This window comes from Delphinus delphis, chromosome 7, assembly GCF_949987515.2.
Source record: "Delphinus delphis chromosome 7, mDelDel1.2, whole genome shotgun sequence".
Taxonomy (NCBI): Eukaryota; Metazoa; Chordata; class Mammalia; order Artiodactyla; family Delphinidae; genus Delphinus; species Delphinus delphis.
In genome coordinates, this window is record NC_082689.1 from 6,652,308 (window position 1) to 6,665,705 (window position 13,398).

At 52.6% G+C, this 13,398-nt stretch overlaps 1 protein-coding gene across 1 annotated transcript in view; it reads right to left on the reverse strand.

The window, feature by feature from the left end:
• Positions 1 to 10,400, reverse strand: part of MROH2A (maestro heat like repeat family member 2A) — a 29,922-nt gene extending 19,522 nt beyond the window's left edge. Inside the window, 11 exon segments of the mRNA XM_060017066.1 lie at positions 706 to 819; positions 947 to 1,025; positions 1,256 to 1,348; positions 2,452 to 2,595; positions 3,097 to 3,233; positions 3,847 to 3,945; positions 5,581 to 5,743; positions 5,922 to 6,053; positions 9,699 to 9,880; positions 10,113 to 10,209; positions 10,395 to 10,400. Coding sequence (XP_059873049.1) covers positions 706 to 819; positions 947 to 1,025; positions 1,256 to 1,348; positions 2,452 to 2,595; positions 3,097 to 3,233; positions 3,847 to 3,945; positions 5,581 to 5,743; positions 5,922 to 6,053; positions 9,699 to 9,880; positions 10,113 to 10,209; positions 10,395 to 10,400 — 1,246 coding nt within the window.
• Between the last annotated feature and the right edge of the window lie 2,998 nt (positions 10,401 to 13,398).

Consider the following 13,398-nt stretch of genomic DNA (forward strand, 5'->3'; position numbering starts at 1 on the left):
TATCTGGGCTTTTACAGAAAAATGGCTAGGCCAACACTAGTCACTATCTTTATCATCTCTGCCCATCAGATGGGTAAAAAGGGTCTCACTGTTGCTTAAATTTGCATTTCTTTAAGAAAGGGGCTTACTGGCAGCAGAAGGTGGTTCACGTACAGTTGCCCAGTTTGCGCACTGTGCAAGAGCACCCAGCTGAAGGACTGAACTGAAGCCACCCATGCTCTTCTCGAGTCATGCAAGACCACATGCTGCCAGTAGGGGGCACCTTGTTCAAATTCATGCAAAGGTGCTCTCTGAGCTGGTGCTGTTGGGGACAGTATTTCCCTTTATCAAGGCCACGTTTAGGATTTGGGCTTAGGGATTTAGAATCAGGGGTTCAGACTAAGGTTCGGCACTGGGTCAACAGAGCTTTAGGGCTACGTCTATATGGTGTAACTAGGCTTTATATTCAGCCTTTGACTTAGCTTTGGGGGATTCAGGTAAACAGCCTGAAATTCAGACTCAGGTGGAAGCTGGGATTCGGGATTTAAGGAAAGGGGTGAGGGTGTGGAGAGTGGGCTATGTTCAAGTATAGAAAACGTGAAGCAACCCGGAGCTGTGATTTCTTGGCCCACCCAGTAGTGTCTATAAAAGAGGAAATGAAGGAGGTGCAGATGTGGCTGAGACCCATCGCCCCTAACCCCTGTCCCACTTCCTGCCCTCGCTCACCATGTGTGCTCACCGCTGCCCTAATCAGGGTCAGGGTCCCCACTCAGATGGCCTCCTTGCTCACCTCCATCTGGCTGAGGAAGAACTTCATCAGCTCCTTGGGGTAGGAGCGGGCTGCAGGGGGAAGGACCGCTTTAGTCATGCCCCCTGAGCCAGAGCAGCGGGACGAGGCAGCCCCAGGCCCAGTGCTCAGAGGGGCCGGGACTCCCGTGGGCTCACAGCGGAGCTGGGGGAGCCTCACCAAGGGCTATGAAGCAGTGCACCACCTCTGTCAGGCTCTGGCTGCTGCACTGCCGCTGGGCAGGGGCCTTGGAGCACACCTAGGGCGGGGTCACGCGGGGAGGGTGGGTGAGATCTCAGCCGGACAAGGGACGCAGTCTGCAGGAGCACCACGGCCTCGCCCCCAGAGGGATGTAGGAGACACGTGAGCAGGACGGGGGCCCCACCACCATCTCACCCTTCGCCCTGGTGGGCCACGCCACCTGCCGCGGCCCCGTTCCCATGGGCCCACCCTGAGAAGGCCACGCCCAGCACAGCCTGCCAGCCTCACCTGGACATGCAGTTCCGTGAAGATGGTGTGCAGCTGCATTTGGGGGACAGGGGTGTTAGTGGTCACTGACATTTCCAGGATCTGCCTCAAGACCTGCAAAAGGTGGGAAGTGGTGGCACGTGACCTTCTACCGACTCAGGGTCAAACTCCAGACCTTTGCTACTCTGTGTTTTCTGTCAACCGGATGTATCAGCTTCCTCTGGGAGCTAGTTAGAAATGCCACGTCTCAGGCCCTGCCCAGACCTCTGAATCCAACTCTGTTTCAACCAGCCCCCGGTGATTCCCGTGCACGGTAAAGCTTGGGCAGGGCTGCACTAGGGCCACCAAGCGTGACATTCAAGGCCTTCTTCCCCTTTCTCTCCTAGTCACTGGGAGGTGAAGCCCATCTCTAGACCGAATGATCTACACATGGCTCCCCAAACCCATGCCATTCATTTCCGCTCCAGCTCTCACAGCCCAGAGCCTCGCCTCGTCTGTAGCTGAGTGACACCTTGCACAATATACATCAGCCCAGGTCGCGCCTCCACTCAGAACCTTGCAAAGCCTCCATCTCACAGGAGTTCAAGGCTGGCAGGGGTCGAATGGTGTTCCCGCCAGAATTTGTGTCCACCCAGAACCTCAGAATGTGGCCTCCCTTGGAAATAGGGTACTTGTAATTAGTTAAGGATCTCGAGATGAGATCATCCTGAATTTCGGGTGGGCCTTAAATCCAATGACTGGTGTCCTTACGAGGAGTGGAGAGGACACAGAGAGACACAGAGAAGATGGCCATGTGAAGATGGAGGAGGAGGTTGCCGTGATGCAGTGCCTGGGGCCACCAGAAGCTGGAAGGTGCAAGATTCTCCCCTAGAGCCTTCAGAAGGAGCACAGCCTGCCAACACCTTGATTTCGGACTTCTGGCCTCCAGAACAATGAGAGAATCAATTTCTGTTGTTTTAATCCACCCACCTCACGGTTCTTTGTTACAGCAGCCCTAAGAAACTGACACAAAGGCCATGACCTTACTGTGGCCTCCAAAACCCTTTGGGATCTCATCCTTTCCACCTGGAATGGCAGCGTTCATTTCTTGGAAATCCTACAGGTGCCAGGCCCCATGGCTCTATCTCCCACCCAGATGACACTCCCCACCCGGTACTCTTGGGACACCCGGGACACTCAAGCCTCCAGCCTAGGCCGCTGCCCACTCGGCCCCTCACCTGTGTAATGAAGAGTGCCTCCAGGTGGGCCTGGTACTCTGCCAGCAACAGGGCGATGTAGTCGTACACCTGCTCACGCACGTTGTCGCTGGGCAGGATGAGCTTCAGCATAGGCTTCAGGGACTTGGTGAGCCCCAGCTTCACCTACCACAGAAGCGGCGTCTCCAGACCCCTGGGCCCAGGACTCAGCAAGGCCCAGAGATGTCAGCCCCATCCACAAGATAGAGGGGACCTTGGAAGTAGAGTCCAGGCCTCCCCCGGGCCCCAGAGGTGGGCAGTGAACCCAGACTTTCCCCCAAGTCCTGGCTCTGTCACTTAGGTAACTGGGCAGACACTTGACCTCTCTATGCCTCACTTTCCTCAGCTGTAAAGCAATCCCATGGCACAGAGTTGGCACGGAAATCGCTCCCATAGGTAAACCACTCAGAGAGCGCCTGGCAGGCATGCGAAAGGGACCCTCATCCAGCACCTCCAGGGACCTTTATCAAGCCGCCTTCTGAGGCTCCAGGCCCAAGTGGCTCCACCATTAATCAGCTCCCCATCTCTCTGGACCACGCGGTATCTCAGCCCCACCAGCACCGCAGGCTGGGGAGCCGTGACCCAGGGACCATGCGGGCCCCCCACCCCCGAGCAGGGCAGTCTCACCTCGGGGTTGTTGTCCCTAAGCCACACGGTCACAAAATAGCGATACACAGCAAACTGCTCCTCAGTCATCACGGGGTACACGCTGTCCTCTAGGTGCCTCAGGTGAAACTGCATGGTCTCGCAGAAGGTCTCCATGGCTGTCCGTGGGGATGTGCAGCGAGCCCAGAGGGGCAGGAAGAAGGACAAAGTCTCCCCAGGCCACCTTCTCAGGAGGGAGCCCTCATGTACTTCCATAACTAGCAGGTCACTGAGATGGCCAGACGCTGCTAGAAAAATCTTCTTCTGCGTCCCTCCCTCTCTGCCCTTCCAACTCCCTCAGAGCCCCCTAATGTTTACCCTGCATGTCTGTGTGTGAAAGACTTCCCGGAGGGGGTAGAGCGCGCAGGTGTGACTCGGCACCGGCCCTTGATGCCCATGTGCCGAGGTCAAGGCCGGGGCCTGGAATAAACCTCTTTTTACTCACATCCTGGGGATTCCACTGCAGAGGGTGGCAAACACATTTTGCCCTAATTTTCTCAGGTATTGGGGATTTGGGTCCACAGAAACATTAAGTTATCAAAACCTGGGGCAATGTGATCAGATACAAATGGCATCAAAGACCTGCCCAAGTCAAGCCGAACCTGGAAACACGTCCCCGGTCGCCCCCTCCTGTGAATCCCATCACCCTTCCATCTCTACCTGTTTACTCCACCTCCCCAGCCCCCAGCACCCCGACTGGGCCGGACCTGCGGGCCCAGGTGGGATACGTACCACTGCAGATCACCTGGCATATCTTGACTTCCTTGGCGAGCCTCAGCATGGTGAATATGGTAGCCAGGGTGATGCCCAAGTATGGCATGAACTCAAACACTGTGGGGCATGAGCAGAGGTCACGAGGAGTCAGGGCAGGAGAGTCAGCAGAGAAGACAGCCCCGCCAGCTGCACCTCCAGCCCCGGCGCAGAGCCAGGGGGCCGCTTTGTGCAGGCTGGGCCACAGGGGAGAGTGGGAGGCAGGGGAGGTAAGAAGAGATGGAAGCCGGTGAAGGGGGAAGGAAGTGGGAAAGAGAGGAGGAGGGGAGAGAGGTGGAGGAAGAGGAAGAGGAGGAGGAGGAGGAGGGAGAGGAGGGGGAGGAGGAGGGGGAGGAGGGAGAGGAGGAGGGGGAGGAGGAGGGAGAGGAAGAGGGGAAGGAGGGGGAGGAGGGAGAGGAGGGGGAGGAAAAGGGGGAGTGTGTGTCATTCTTGGGTCATTCTTGGGTCATTCTTGGGTCAGGATGTCATTCTTGACATCCTGAGTGTCATTCTTGGGTCCTCCTGTTCCTTTGTCTCTCACACGCACTCCATCGGCAAGTCAGCTGACCAGAACCCCATCCACTACTCACGTCTGTCCTCCACTAGCCGAATGAGTTCCAGCCTGAGCGACAGACACCTCACAGTTACACACCTTCCACCCCCTCTGCGTCCACACCACAGCAAGAATGGGCTTCCGGGGGGGCTTCCCAGGGGGCGCAGTGGTTGAGAGTCTGCCTGCCGATGCAGGGGACGCGGGTTCATGCCCTGATCCGGGAAGATCCCACATGCCGCGGAGTGGCTGGGCCCGTGAGCCATGGCCGCTGAGCCTGCGCGTCCGGAGCCTGTGCTCCGCAACGGGAGAGGCCATAGCAATGACAGTCCCGTGTACCAGAAAAAAAAAAAGAATGCGCTTCCTGGAAGTTTCATCAGGCAACTCTGCAGCTTAAAATCCCTCAATAGCTTCCTAGTGCCTTTATAGAGTCCAGACTCTTCGCCACGCCCACTAGGCCCTGCCTAACTCTCCAAGCTCATTTTGCACCCGTCACCCCCCTCTCTCTAGCTCCGGGCATAGTGACCTCTCAGTTCTTCAGAGAAACCAAGCTTTCTCCTACCACAGGGCCTTTGCACATTCAGTGCAGGATGGCTCCCTCATCTACTTCTTCACACAGATAATCATCATCTGAGTCTTCCGGTCACAGTTGAAGCATCACCACCTTCATGAGGGCCTCACAGAGATGAGGTCCTCTTGCCCTCATCCTGATCTCAAAAAGCCCTCTGGCTGTCGTCTTCATAACTGCCATCTCATACTATGATTATCTGTTTTCTTGTTTACCGGTTCACGGTGTCTTACCTGTGGCCCAGCACCCACCCCAAGGCCTGGATGGAGAAGCACTCAGCACATGTTCGTGGAATGGAAAGGGAGGGAGGGAAGCAGAAAGTGAGAGAACGGGGCCAGAGAGGGAGAGAGGAGAGAGAGATTTCGAAGAGAAGGGATGACAGGAATAAAAACACAGAAATGAGAGGCGGAAACCCAGAGAGAGAATCTTGGCGGCTGAGAGGGACAGAGAGACACACAGAGATGAAAAGGAGGAATGCCAGAGAAAGGTAATAAGAAATGCAAGGGGGTGGGGGCAGAGACAAGGGCAGAGGCCCGGCAGGAACACGGGATGGTCTTAAAGGGGTCAGATACTGGGGCTGAGGCCCCACGGGCCCTACCATTGCCATTGGCCAGCTTCGCCAGGGTGACGATGACAAATTCTTCGGCGAGGTTGAGGGGCCTGAGGCAGTGCTGTAGTTCATAAACAACCAAGCTGAAGTGGTTTCGGGACAGGGCCACCAAGGTGTCGCTGGCCACCTCTGCCCTCACATAGCCCTCCACCTCCAGGGGACGGGAGAGGGATGTGTGGCGTCACCACCTGCTCCAGCCCTGCTGGGCTCCCTTGGGCTTGCTCAGCGTACTCCTGCCCCAAGAGGTAACCGGACAAGGGCCTCGGGCATCCCAGGCCGCACCTACCAAGGCCCAGCCCCTGGGTCGGTGGGAGGCAGGGCTCTACTACCTGCAGCAACTCCCTCATCTCCTTGGAGGCGATGGTGGCCAGCCTCTGGACGCAGCACTCCTCCAGCTCCCCCTGCTGCTGGAGAACCTCCTGCAGGACGCTGTAGATGTTGACTTTGCCCTGAGTGGAAATCTGGGGAACAGGTATGGAGGGTGGGAAGGTCCTGGACGGGGCAGTAGAGGCTGCGAGGGACCTGGCCCTGCCAGAGCACACAAAGTCACACGTCCTCCCTCCTATGGGTCCCCCTCCCAAACAGTGCGAGATTATGATTTATAATAAGAAATTTATGTTTGGTCTTCATCCAGTTTCTGGCACAGAGCCCCTAAAATCTTTGGAATTTCCTAAGTGATGAGAGTGACAAAGGTGTCTTTTGTTATATTGAGATGATTTTTGGTCCACACCTAAGGATGGGGACTGGTTGGCAGGAGAACCAATCATCTGATTAGAGGATTGGAACTTTCATTCCCACCCACTTGACCTCCGGGGAGAAGAGAGAGGCTTTGGAAGTGGAATCGATCGCCAATGGCCAGTGATTTCATCAACCATGCCTAGATAATGAAGCCTCCATAAAAACCCAAAAGGGCAAGGTTCGGAGAGATTCTAGACTGGTGAACAAACAGAGATTTGGCGGGAGTGGCATGCCCAGAGAGGCCCTGGAAACTTCGCGCCCTTTCCCAAACCCTCACCCTCTATGTCTCTTCCATCTGGTTGGTCCTGAGTTATATCCTGTTAAAATAAACTAGTATCTAGTAGGTAAAATGTTTCTCTGAGTTCTGTGAGCCACTCTCATAAATTAATTGAACCCAAGGAGGAGGTCATGGGAACCTCCAAACCATAGCCAGTTGGCCAAACTTACAATTGGCATCTGAAGCAGGGGCGGGGGTGGGGTCGTCTTATGGGACTGAGCCCTTAACCTCTGGGATCTGACACTATCTCCAGGTAGACAGTGTCAGAATTGAGTTAAATTGTAGCGCACCTAGCTGGTGTCAGAGAATTATTTGGTGGCGGGGGGAACACCCACACATTGAATTTGGATGCAGAATTATCATTGCCTCATCTGGTCAATGACCCCACCATCCTGAAACTGCCTAAGACTCTGACCCCGATTCCGCCACCTCTCACGCCACCCGCTCCCTTCCTCCCATCAGGCTCATGCAACTGGCCCTGTCAGTGTGGCCTGCAAACCTGTCCTCTCTCCACTGTTTTCAGCCCAGCATACTCAGCTAGGCAGGTGTCAAATGGTCAGCACACAGGGTCCTCCACAGATTTGGCACTGACCCTCTTGCAAGTCCAAGAGGACATCATCCGTTTTGCTTCTTAGATAGCTCTTGTCACAAGGGCGGACTCCTCACCACGGGGACTGTTACCTGCAAAACGCTCTGGGAAGATGGCCCCCTACCCTGGCTGGTAAGGAGGTCACTTACCAACAGTCAAGACCTTAGCAAATTTGGGGACCTCAAGAGAAGAGGAAGTCGATGAAATTTATATGTTCTATGAATGACATCCAGTACAGAGAGTCTTGGCCTTTCTTTCCCAGTCTCGATATAGCAAGTAATAGGGGCTTGTAAACTCCAGTGAGAGATTCCTCATGAAAACTCCTGGACCGAAGAGAACCGTGTGGCCTTCGCTGCCTAGTCCGATGGCCCTTGTTTTCTCAACCTCTTCATTTTTTTTCTTTTTCATTGTCCCCTAAGGAGCCTTCTTAAGCGTTTTTTCCTAATTGCCCCCCACCATGAAAATGTAATACCACAAAGATATAATATAGCTGAGTATACATATCTGTGCTTTGTACATCAAAAACTAAAATACCCTTCGCACACGCCAACCCCCGCCCCCACTGCCGCAAGAACCAATTTTACCTGCTTTGGAGCAGTATCACCCTGTTGAGAATTCACGCTCTAGATTTTCAAGGCAAACTCAAGGAAGCCTAGATGTGTAGTTAACACTGTTGCTGCAGATATGTAAGCAGCCAGGCAAATTATAATACGCCCAGCCTAATTTCTGCGATCGAAATTAATCTTTGGAGAATATTTACGGGCGCAAGAGAAAAATTGTCAAAGACTTGGAAAGTGGCATAAAACAGGCATGGGTGGCTTCCCAGAGGCGGGCTTGGTGCTGTCTGGCTGCCCCTGCAGGATCATCCGGCCTGTGGGAGTGTGTGCCTTTGATCGCCTGTGATAGTCTAGGCTATGCTACGTCTCCACGGAGATAGAAGGTAAGTTTTAGGAAACTGACGCTGAAAATGATTCCTGTTCGTGACAACGCAAAGGAATTTTGTCTGGTAAAGAATGTAAATCTCTATAAGTAAAATTGTCATTTTAACAGATTTTAACATCTTACTGGTTCCTTCACTAATTAAAGAATAACTAAAATCTCGAACACAGGTCAAGTTACAAAATATGCCTACTTGTTTATCATCTGTTTATTGCCACTGATCATTTATCATGGCCTGGGTATTAACCATGGTTTTTAAAATTTTCTATATTTCCTGATGCTTTGACTTCTTGGGGCCTTGTGGGCCCTGGAGAGACTGCCCAGGGTTAGTCAACTGCTAGAGATGGCAAACAGCTCACCCACTCACGAGCAAGCTTGTCAAATACAAGCAAGCCATCCAGGCTCCACGTACCGGCCACCTCTCCTATCAGGCTCTCACGCTCTGGACCACTATACACCTGCTCTAATCACCCCAGGGCCAGGCACCAGACGACTCAGGGCGGCCCCTACACCCCAGACCTCACTGAAATTATCCACACTAGCCAATCCGACGTCTGCTCATCCTGCCTCGCCGGATCTTCCCCTACAGAAGCCACAATAAATGCTCCTGCATACATTTCCCCCTTGCTCCCTCTGCCTCCTGCCTGACTCTGGTTCTTCCTTGTGGGCCTGCATGGCATGGCGTGCCCCTGCCTCTTGGGATCTGTGAGTAACAGACCATCTTTTCAAGGGCAATCATCTCCTGAGCTGTTGGTCTCACTATACCTGAATAATAATAAAACCTATGTTTAAAAAGACTTTTGCAAATTCTTTGCCTATGCTCCTGGACCCCGACCTCCCTCAAGGCTGCTACGTATCTTCTTTCTATAAAATAAAACTTGCTATTAAGAATTCCTATAAGGACCTGCTCTGCTACCCACTCTCAAATGCTCAAGAATAGTCTAAAATTCAACAGCTCTCCAAGTGTGGTCCCCAGACCAGCAACAGTGTCACCTGGGACCTTGCTAGACATGCTGATTCTTGGGCTTCACCCCGTACCTACTGAATCAGAAACTCTCACGATGGGCCCCAGAAATCTGAAGTTTTAACAAGTCCTCAGGGGATACCGATGCTCTGGTCCAAACTCTACCCTGTCATACAAAGCCCACCATGATCTCGGTTACATTTTCCATCACCCCCATCAGCATCCTCTACCCCAGCCTCTGCCCCAGTAAACAGCCTGCCCACTGGCCAAGCACCCCTGCACCCTGCATCTGGTGTGTCTCTGTTCCCCCACATCTACCTGCTTCACCCCTGCTCAACATCTTTGCAACTCAGGTCACCTGCTCTAGAACGGTGACTCCCAAACCCACTGTGTCAGAATACTGAGGAGCTTTGAACACCTGTGAGTGGCCCAGGCCCCACTTGGGCCTCAAGGGCTGAGACCCTCATAGTCTGGTCATTGTCTGTACCCCAGAACCTAGCCTACATCCACAACAATCAGTAAATGTGTGCTGAGCAGCGGACGGACACGCAAACAGGTGGCCAGGCTCAGGGGAACGGCTGAGGGACAGGAGGTCCTACCTCTGGTACCTGCAGGCAGCGGGTGAGAGCGCCCATCACCACAGAGGGCTCAGTGGCGGCCCTCTCCCTGATGATCACTGAGGCCAGCATCTTCCGCATGTCAGGACCTGCCCCAGCAGCGTCCGTTTTGGTTGACTCGCTGTCCATGATGTTGAGGAGGTTTGTGACTTGTTGGAAGGTACCTGAGACAAAGGTGGCACAGGTGTGATGCCGAGATGACCATTACAGGGCTTGTTCCTTGTGATCTGGTCTCCCTGACACCTGCACAGCTCTAGCTCTGCCTGGGGCATGATTGGGCAGGGACCTTCCTATCCACTGTACAGATGGAGAACCTGAGATCTTGACCAAGACTTGCCCTCCAGGAGTTAGTGGCCGAAATGAGGCAGGAGTGCAGGGAGGGGCTGACTTTCTTACCACTGTCGTCTGGTTCCAGAGGTTCCAGGTCCTCTGCCTCCTCTGACACGTCCTCATTTGACTCTGTTGATGCTTCTGCCAGTCTCTTCCCCAAGCTCTTTTGAGATAATAAGATTTGTAAAATGCTTGGTGTGTCATCCCACCATAAGACGACCCCCCATGAGTCACACCCTGCATAACCCCCTTCCCTAGAGTGTGGGAGGAACCCATGACTTGGTTAGACCCATATTCTAGCCAATAGAATATGGCAAAAGCAATGGGAACCTCCCATGATGCGATCACCGCCATGATTACATTATGTCATATAAGACTACATCTTAGCAGACTGGAGAGAGATTCTCATGCTGGCCTTGAAAAGTAAACAGTGGTGATATAAACTGCCTATGGAGGGGGCCATGTCACAAGGAACTGAGGGCCTCAGTCCTACAACTACAAGGAACTGGATTCTGCCAACAGCCACATGAGCTTGGAAGAGGACCAAGCTCCAGAAAGGACGCAGCTCAGACAACATCTTGAGTGCAGCCTGTGAAACCCTAAATAAATGACCCCGCTAAGCTAAGCCTAGACTCCTGACCACGCAAACTGTGGCATAATAAACAGGTGCTATTTTAAGCAACTACCTTTAGGTAATTAGTCACACAGTGATCGGTAGCTACACTTGGTTAGGAAGGGCCTTTCCTCCCTCTTTTCTGGACACTGAAAACTAATGATTAATGAGAAATGCCCCTCGGCAGGTCTCATCGCTCCTCTCAAGGGGCTCTCTCCACATCGGCAGCTTCTCAAGGGCTGACAAACACCAACACAGACATCAACACTGAGGGATAAAAGCTCCCAGATCCTTTTTCCTCCTGTCCCAAGTTCCTCAAACTCCATCCCAGGGCCCTTCACCATCCTGTGTTCCCTTCCTCCTGGGAATCCTTTAAGGAACAAGTCTGGGACCTAAACACTGACCTTTTCTCAGAGTTCTCTCCTGGATGGAACAAAAATACACCACAACAAAAAGCTCCATTCTCTGCCTGATACACATCAATGGTAACATGGACAATGGCAGGTTGGGTTGACAAAGGAGTGAGACCTTCGGGCTCCTCAGTCGTAACTCAGACAGGGAACAGGTCCCCTGACAGGGTGGGAGGGTTTCACTAGAATCATCACCGTTGGGTCCCAGACCCTTGGAACTCTCAGATCCAACTGTCTCCCTGAGCTCTGAACCCAGGGCTTTGAGGAGTGCACAGAGCCCTGGGATTTAAAAAACCCACATTATTTTGTTAATCAACATTTCTGTCACCCATATGTGGGGTGAGGTACGGTGGCCTGTTTGGGGAAAGGAAATAGAGGGGGGGATTCACAGCCAAGTCCCCTGGGGATGTAGTGATAGGAGCCCAGGGTAGGGAGGTGTGAACTGGGCAGCTGGAGGAGATGGGGGTGACAGAGAGGTCCTGAGAAGAGGATTTCTCTTCCCCAAGGACTGGACAGCTTGCGGGATGGGGCAGTGTGGCCCTACTGACAGCCACTACATTTAGGTAATTTGCCACACAGTGATCGATAGCTACACTTGGTTAGGAAGGGCCTTTTCTCCCTCTCTTCTGGACACTGAAAACTAATGATTTATGAGAGATCCCCCTCGGCAGGTCTCATCGCTCCTCTCAAGGGGCTCTCTCGACATCAGCAACTTCTTAAGGGCTGACAAACATCAACACAGATGTCAACACTGAGGGATAAAAGCTCCCAGATCCTTTTTCCTCCTGAAGATAAAGAATTTCAAAGAAAGACAGGGCAGTGACACTGTTTCCCTGAACCAAAAGTGGGGCTCAAAGGATTTTTCTGTCAGTTGTAGCTGTGAAAGACAGTCCCGATCAACAGTCTGAGCAACAAAACAATGAATTTCTAGGCATTACAGGACAACAGATCAAGACCCAGAGCCACCTAGGTCTAAGACTGCTTAATTAAAATTCCCACTTAATTTCCCATTGCCCACACTGCCAAGAGGGAGCTCCTCAGCCTCTGTTTGTCACCTCTCATACCCCAGAGCTCATGACCCTCAGTAGCCCATTTCTACTTCACTGAATCCCGGTGGTTAGAAAACGAACTTCCTCTATGTACTGCCAAACACTCATCCTCGCAAAATTCACGCATTTTTCCTCAGTCGGCCCTTTGGAGACATGTAAACCATGATGGAACAGACGCCAGAAGGCAGTTATAACATGCCCCTTCTTTCACAGTCCCGTTGGCCCTACCTCCCACTCCCTTCTGGGCCTTCTTTTCTGCTTCAAAGATTACTCAGTGAAATGGCTGCAATTCCATCCCACAGGCTCTGACTGTGTGCCTGAACCATGCAGCTAAGCTTGGCTCTCCTTGTTGTGGTGGATACAGAGGTGGGTAGGACACATCATTGCCCTCTGAGAGTCTGAAGACACAACACATGAAAGATTGTGGACTCAGAGCCAGAAGTGAATGTATCAGTTAGCCGTTGCTGTGTAACAAACTACCTCAAAATTGAATGACCGAAAACAACAGTTTATTATTGTTCACAAGTCTATGGGTCAGCCAGGTGGTTCCGTTGATCTGGGCTGTGTCCAGTCAAGCATAACTGGAGTCACTCATGCCTCTGTGGTAGCCAGTGGGTTAGATGAGGGTTGGCTAGTCTAAGATGGCCTCACACACATGCCTAGCGGTTGGCTTCCTATTGGCTGAAGTGACTAGGGTGATCAGGAACCATGGCTCCCATCATGCAACAGGGCTGGCCCAGGTTGTTCTCAGAGCATCTGGGCAGGTTTCCAGGAGAACGGGCAGACACACCAAGGCATCTCAGGGCCTAGACTTGAACTGTACCTTTCACCTCTGCCACCTTCTAACAGCCAAGGGAGGTCACAGGCCAGTCAGGCCTTAAGGGGTGGGGATATAGATTTCCCTCTTGATAGGAAGAGCTGCAATGTGACGTTGTGAAGAACATGGCTATCAGAAGGGGTGGAGGAAGGGGTCCTTTTGTATTATTATTACATATATGGTGAGTGTAAGCCGTGGCCAGAAGTGAGGTGCCCCAAACACGTTATCTAGAGAGGATGCTAAGAGGATGAGATCCAGGAGAATGAAGTGGGTTCTGCTTGGTTTTCCAAATGAAAATAGTTTTTTTCTGAGTATGACAGTAATATAGGACTCACATACAATGCACTCATAAACTCAGCCCCTCTTAGTGCTGTCACTCAACTGAGCTTCCCACGTCTGCTTCTATGGGAACCAAACTGAAAAAAAGAAAACACGGTATTCGTAGAAACCTGTGAGCTTAAGT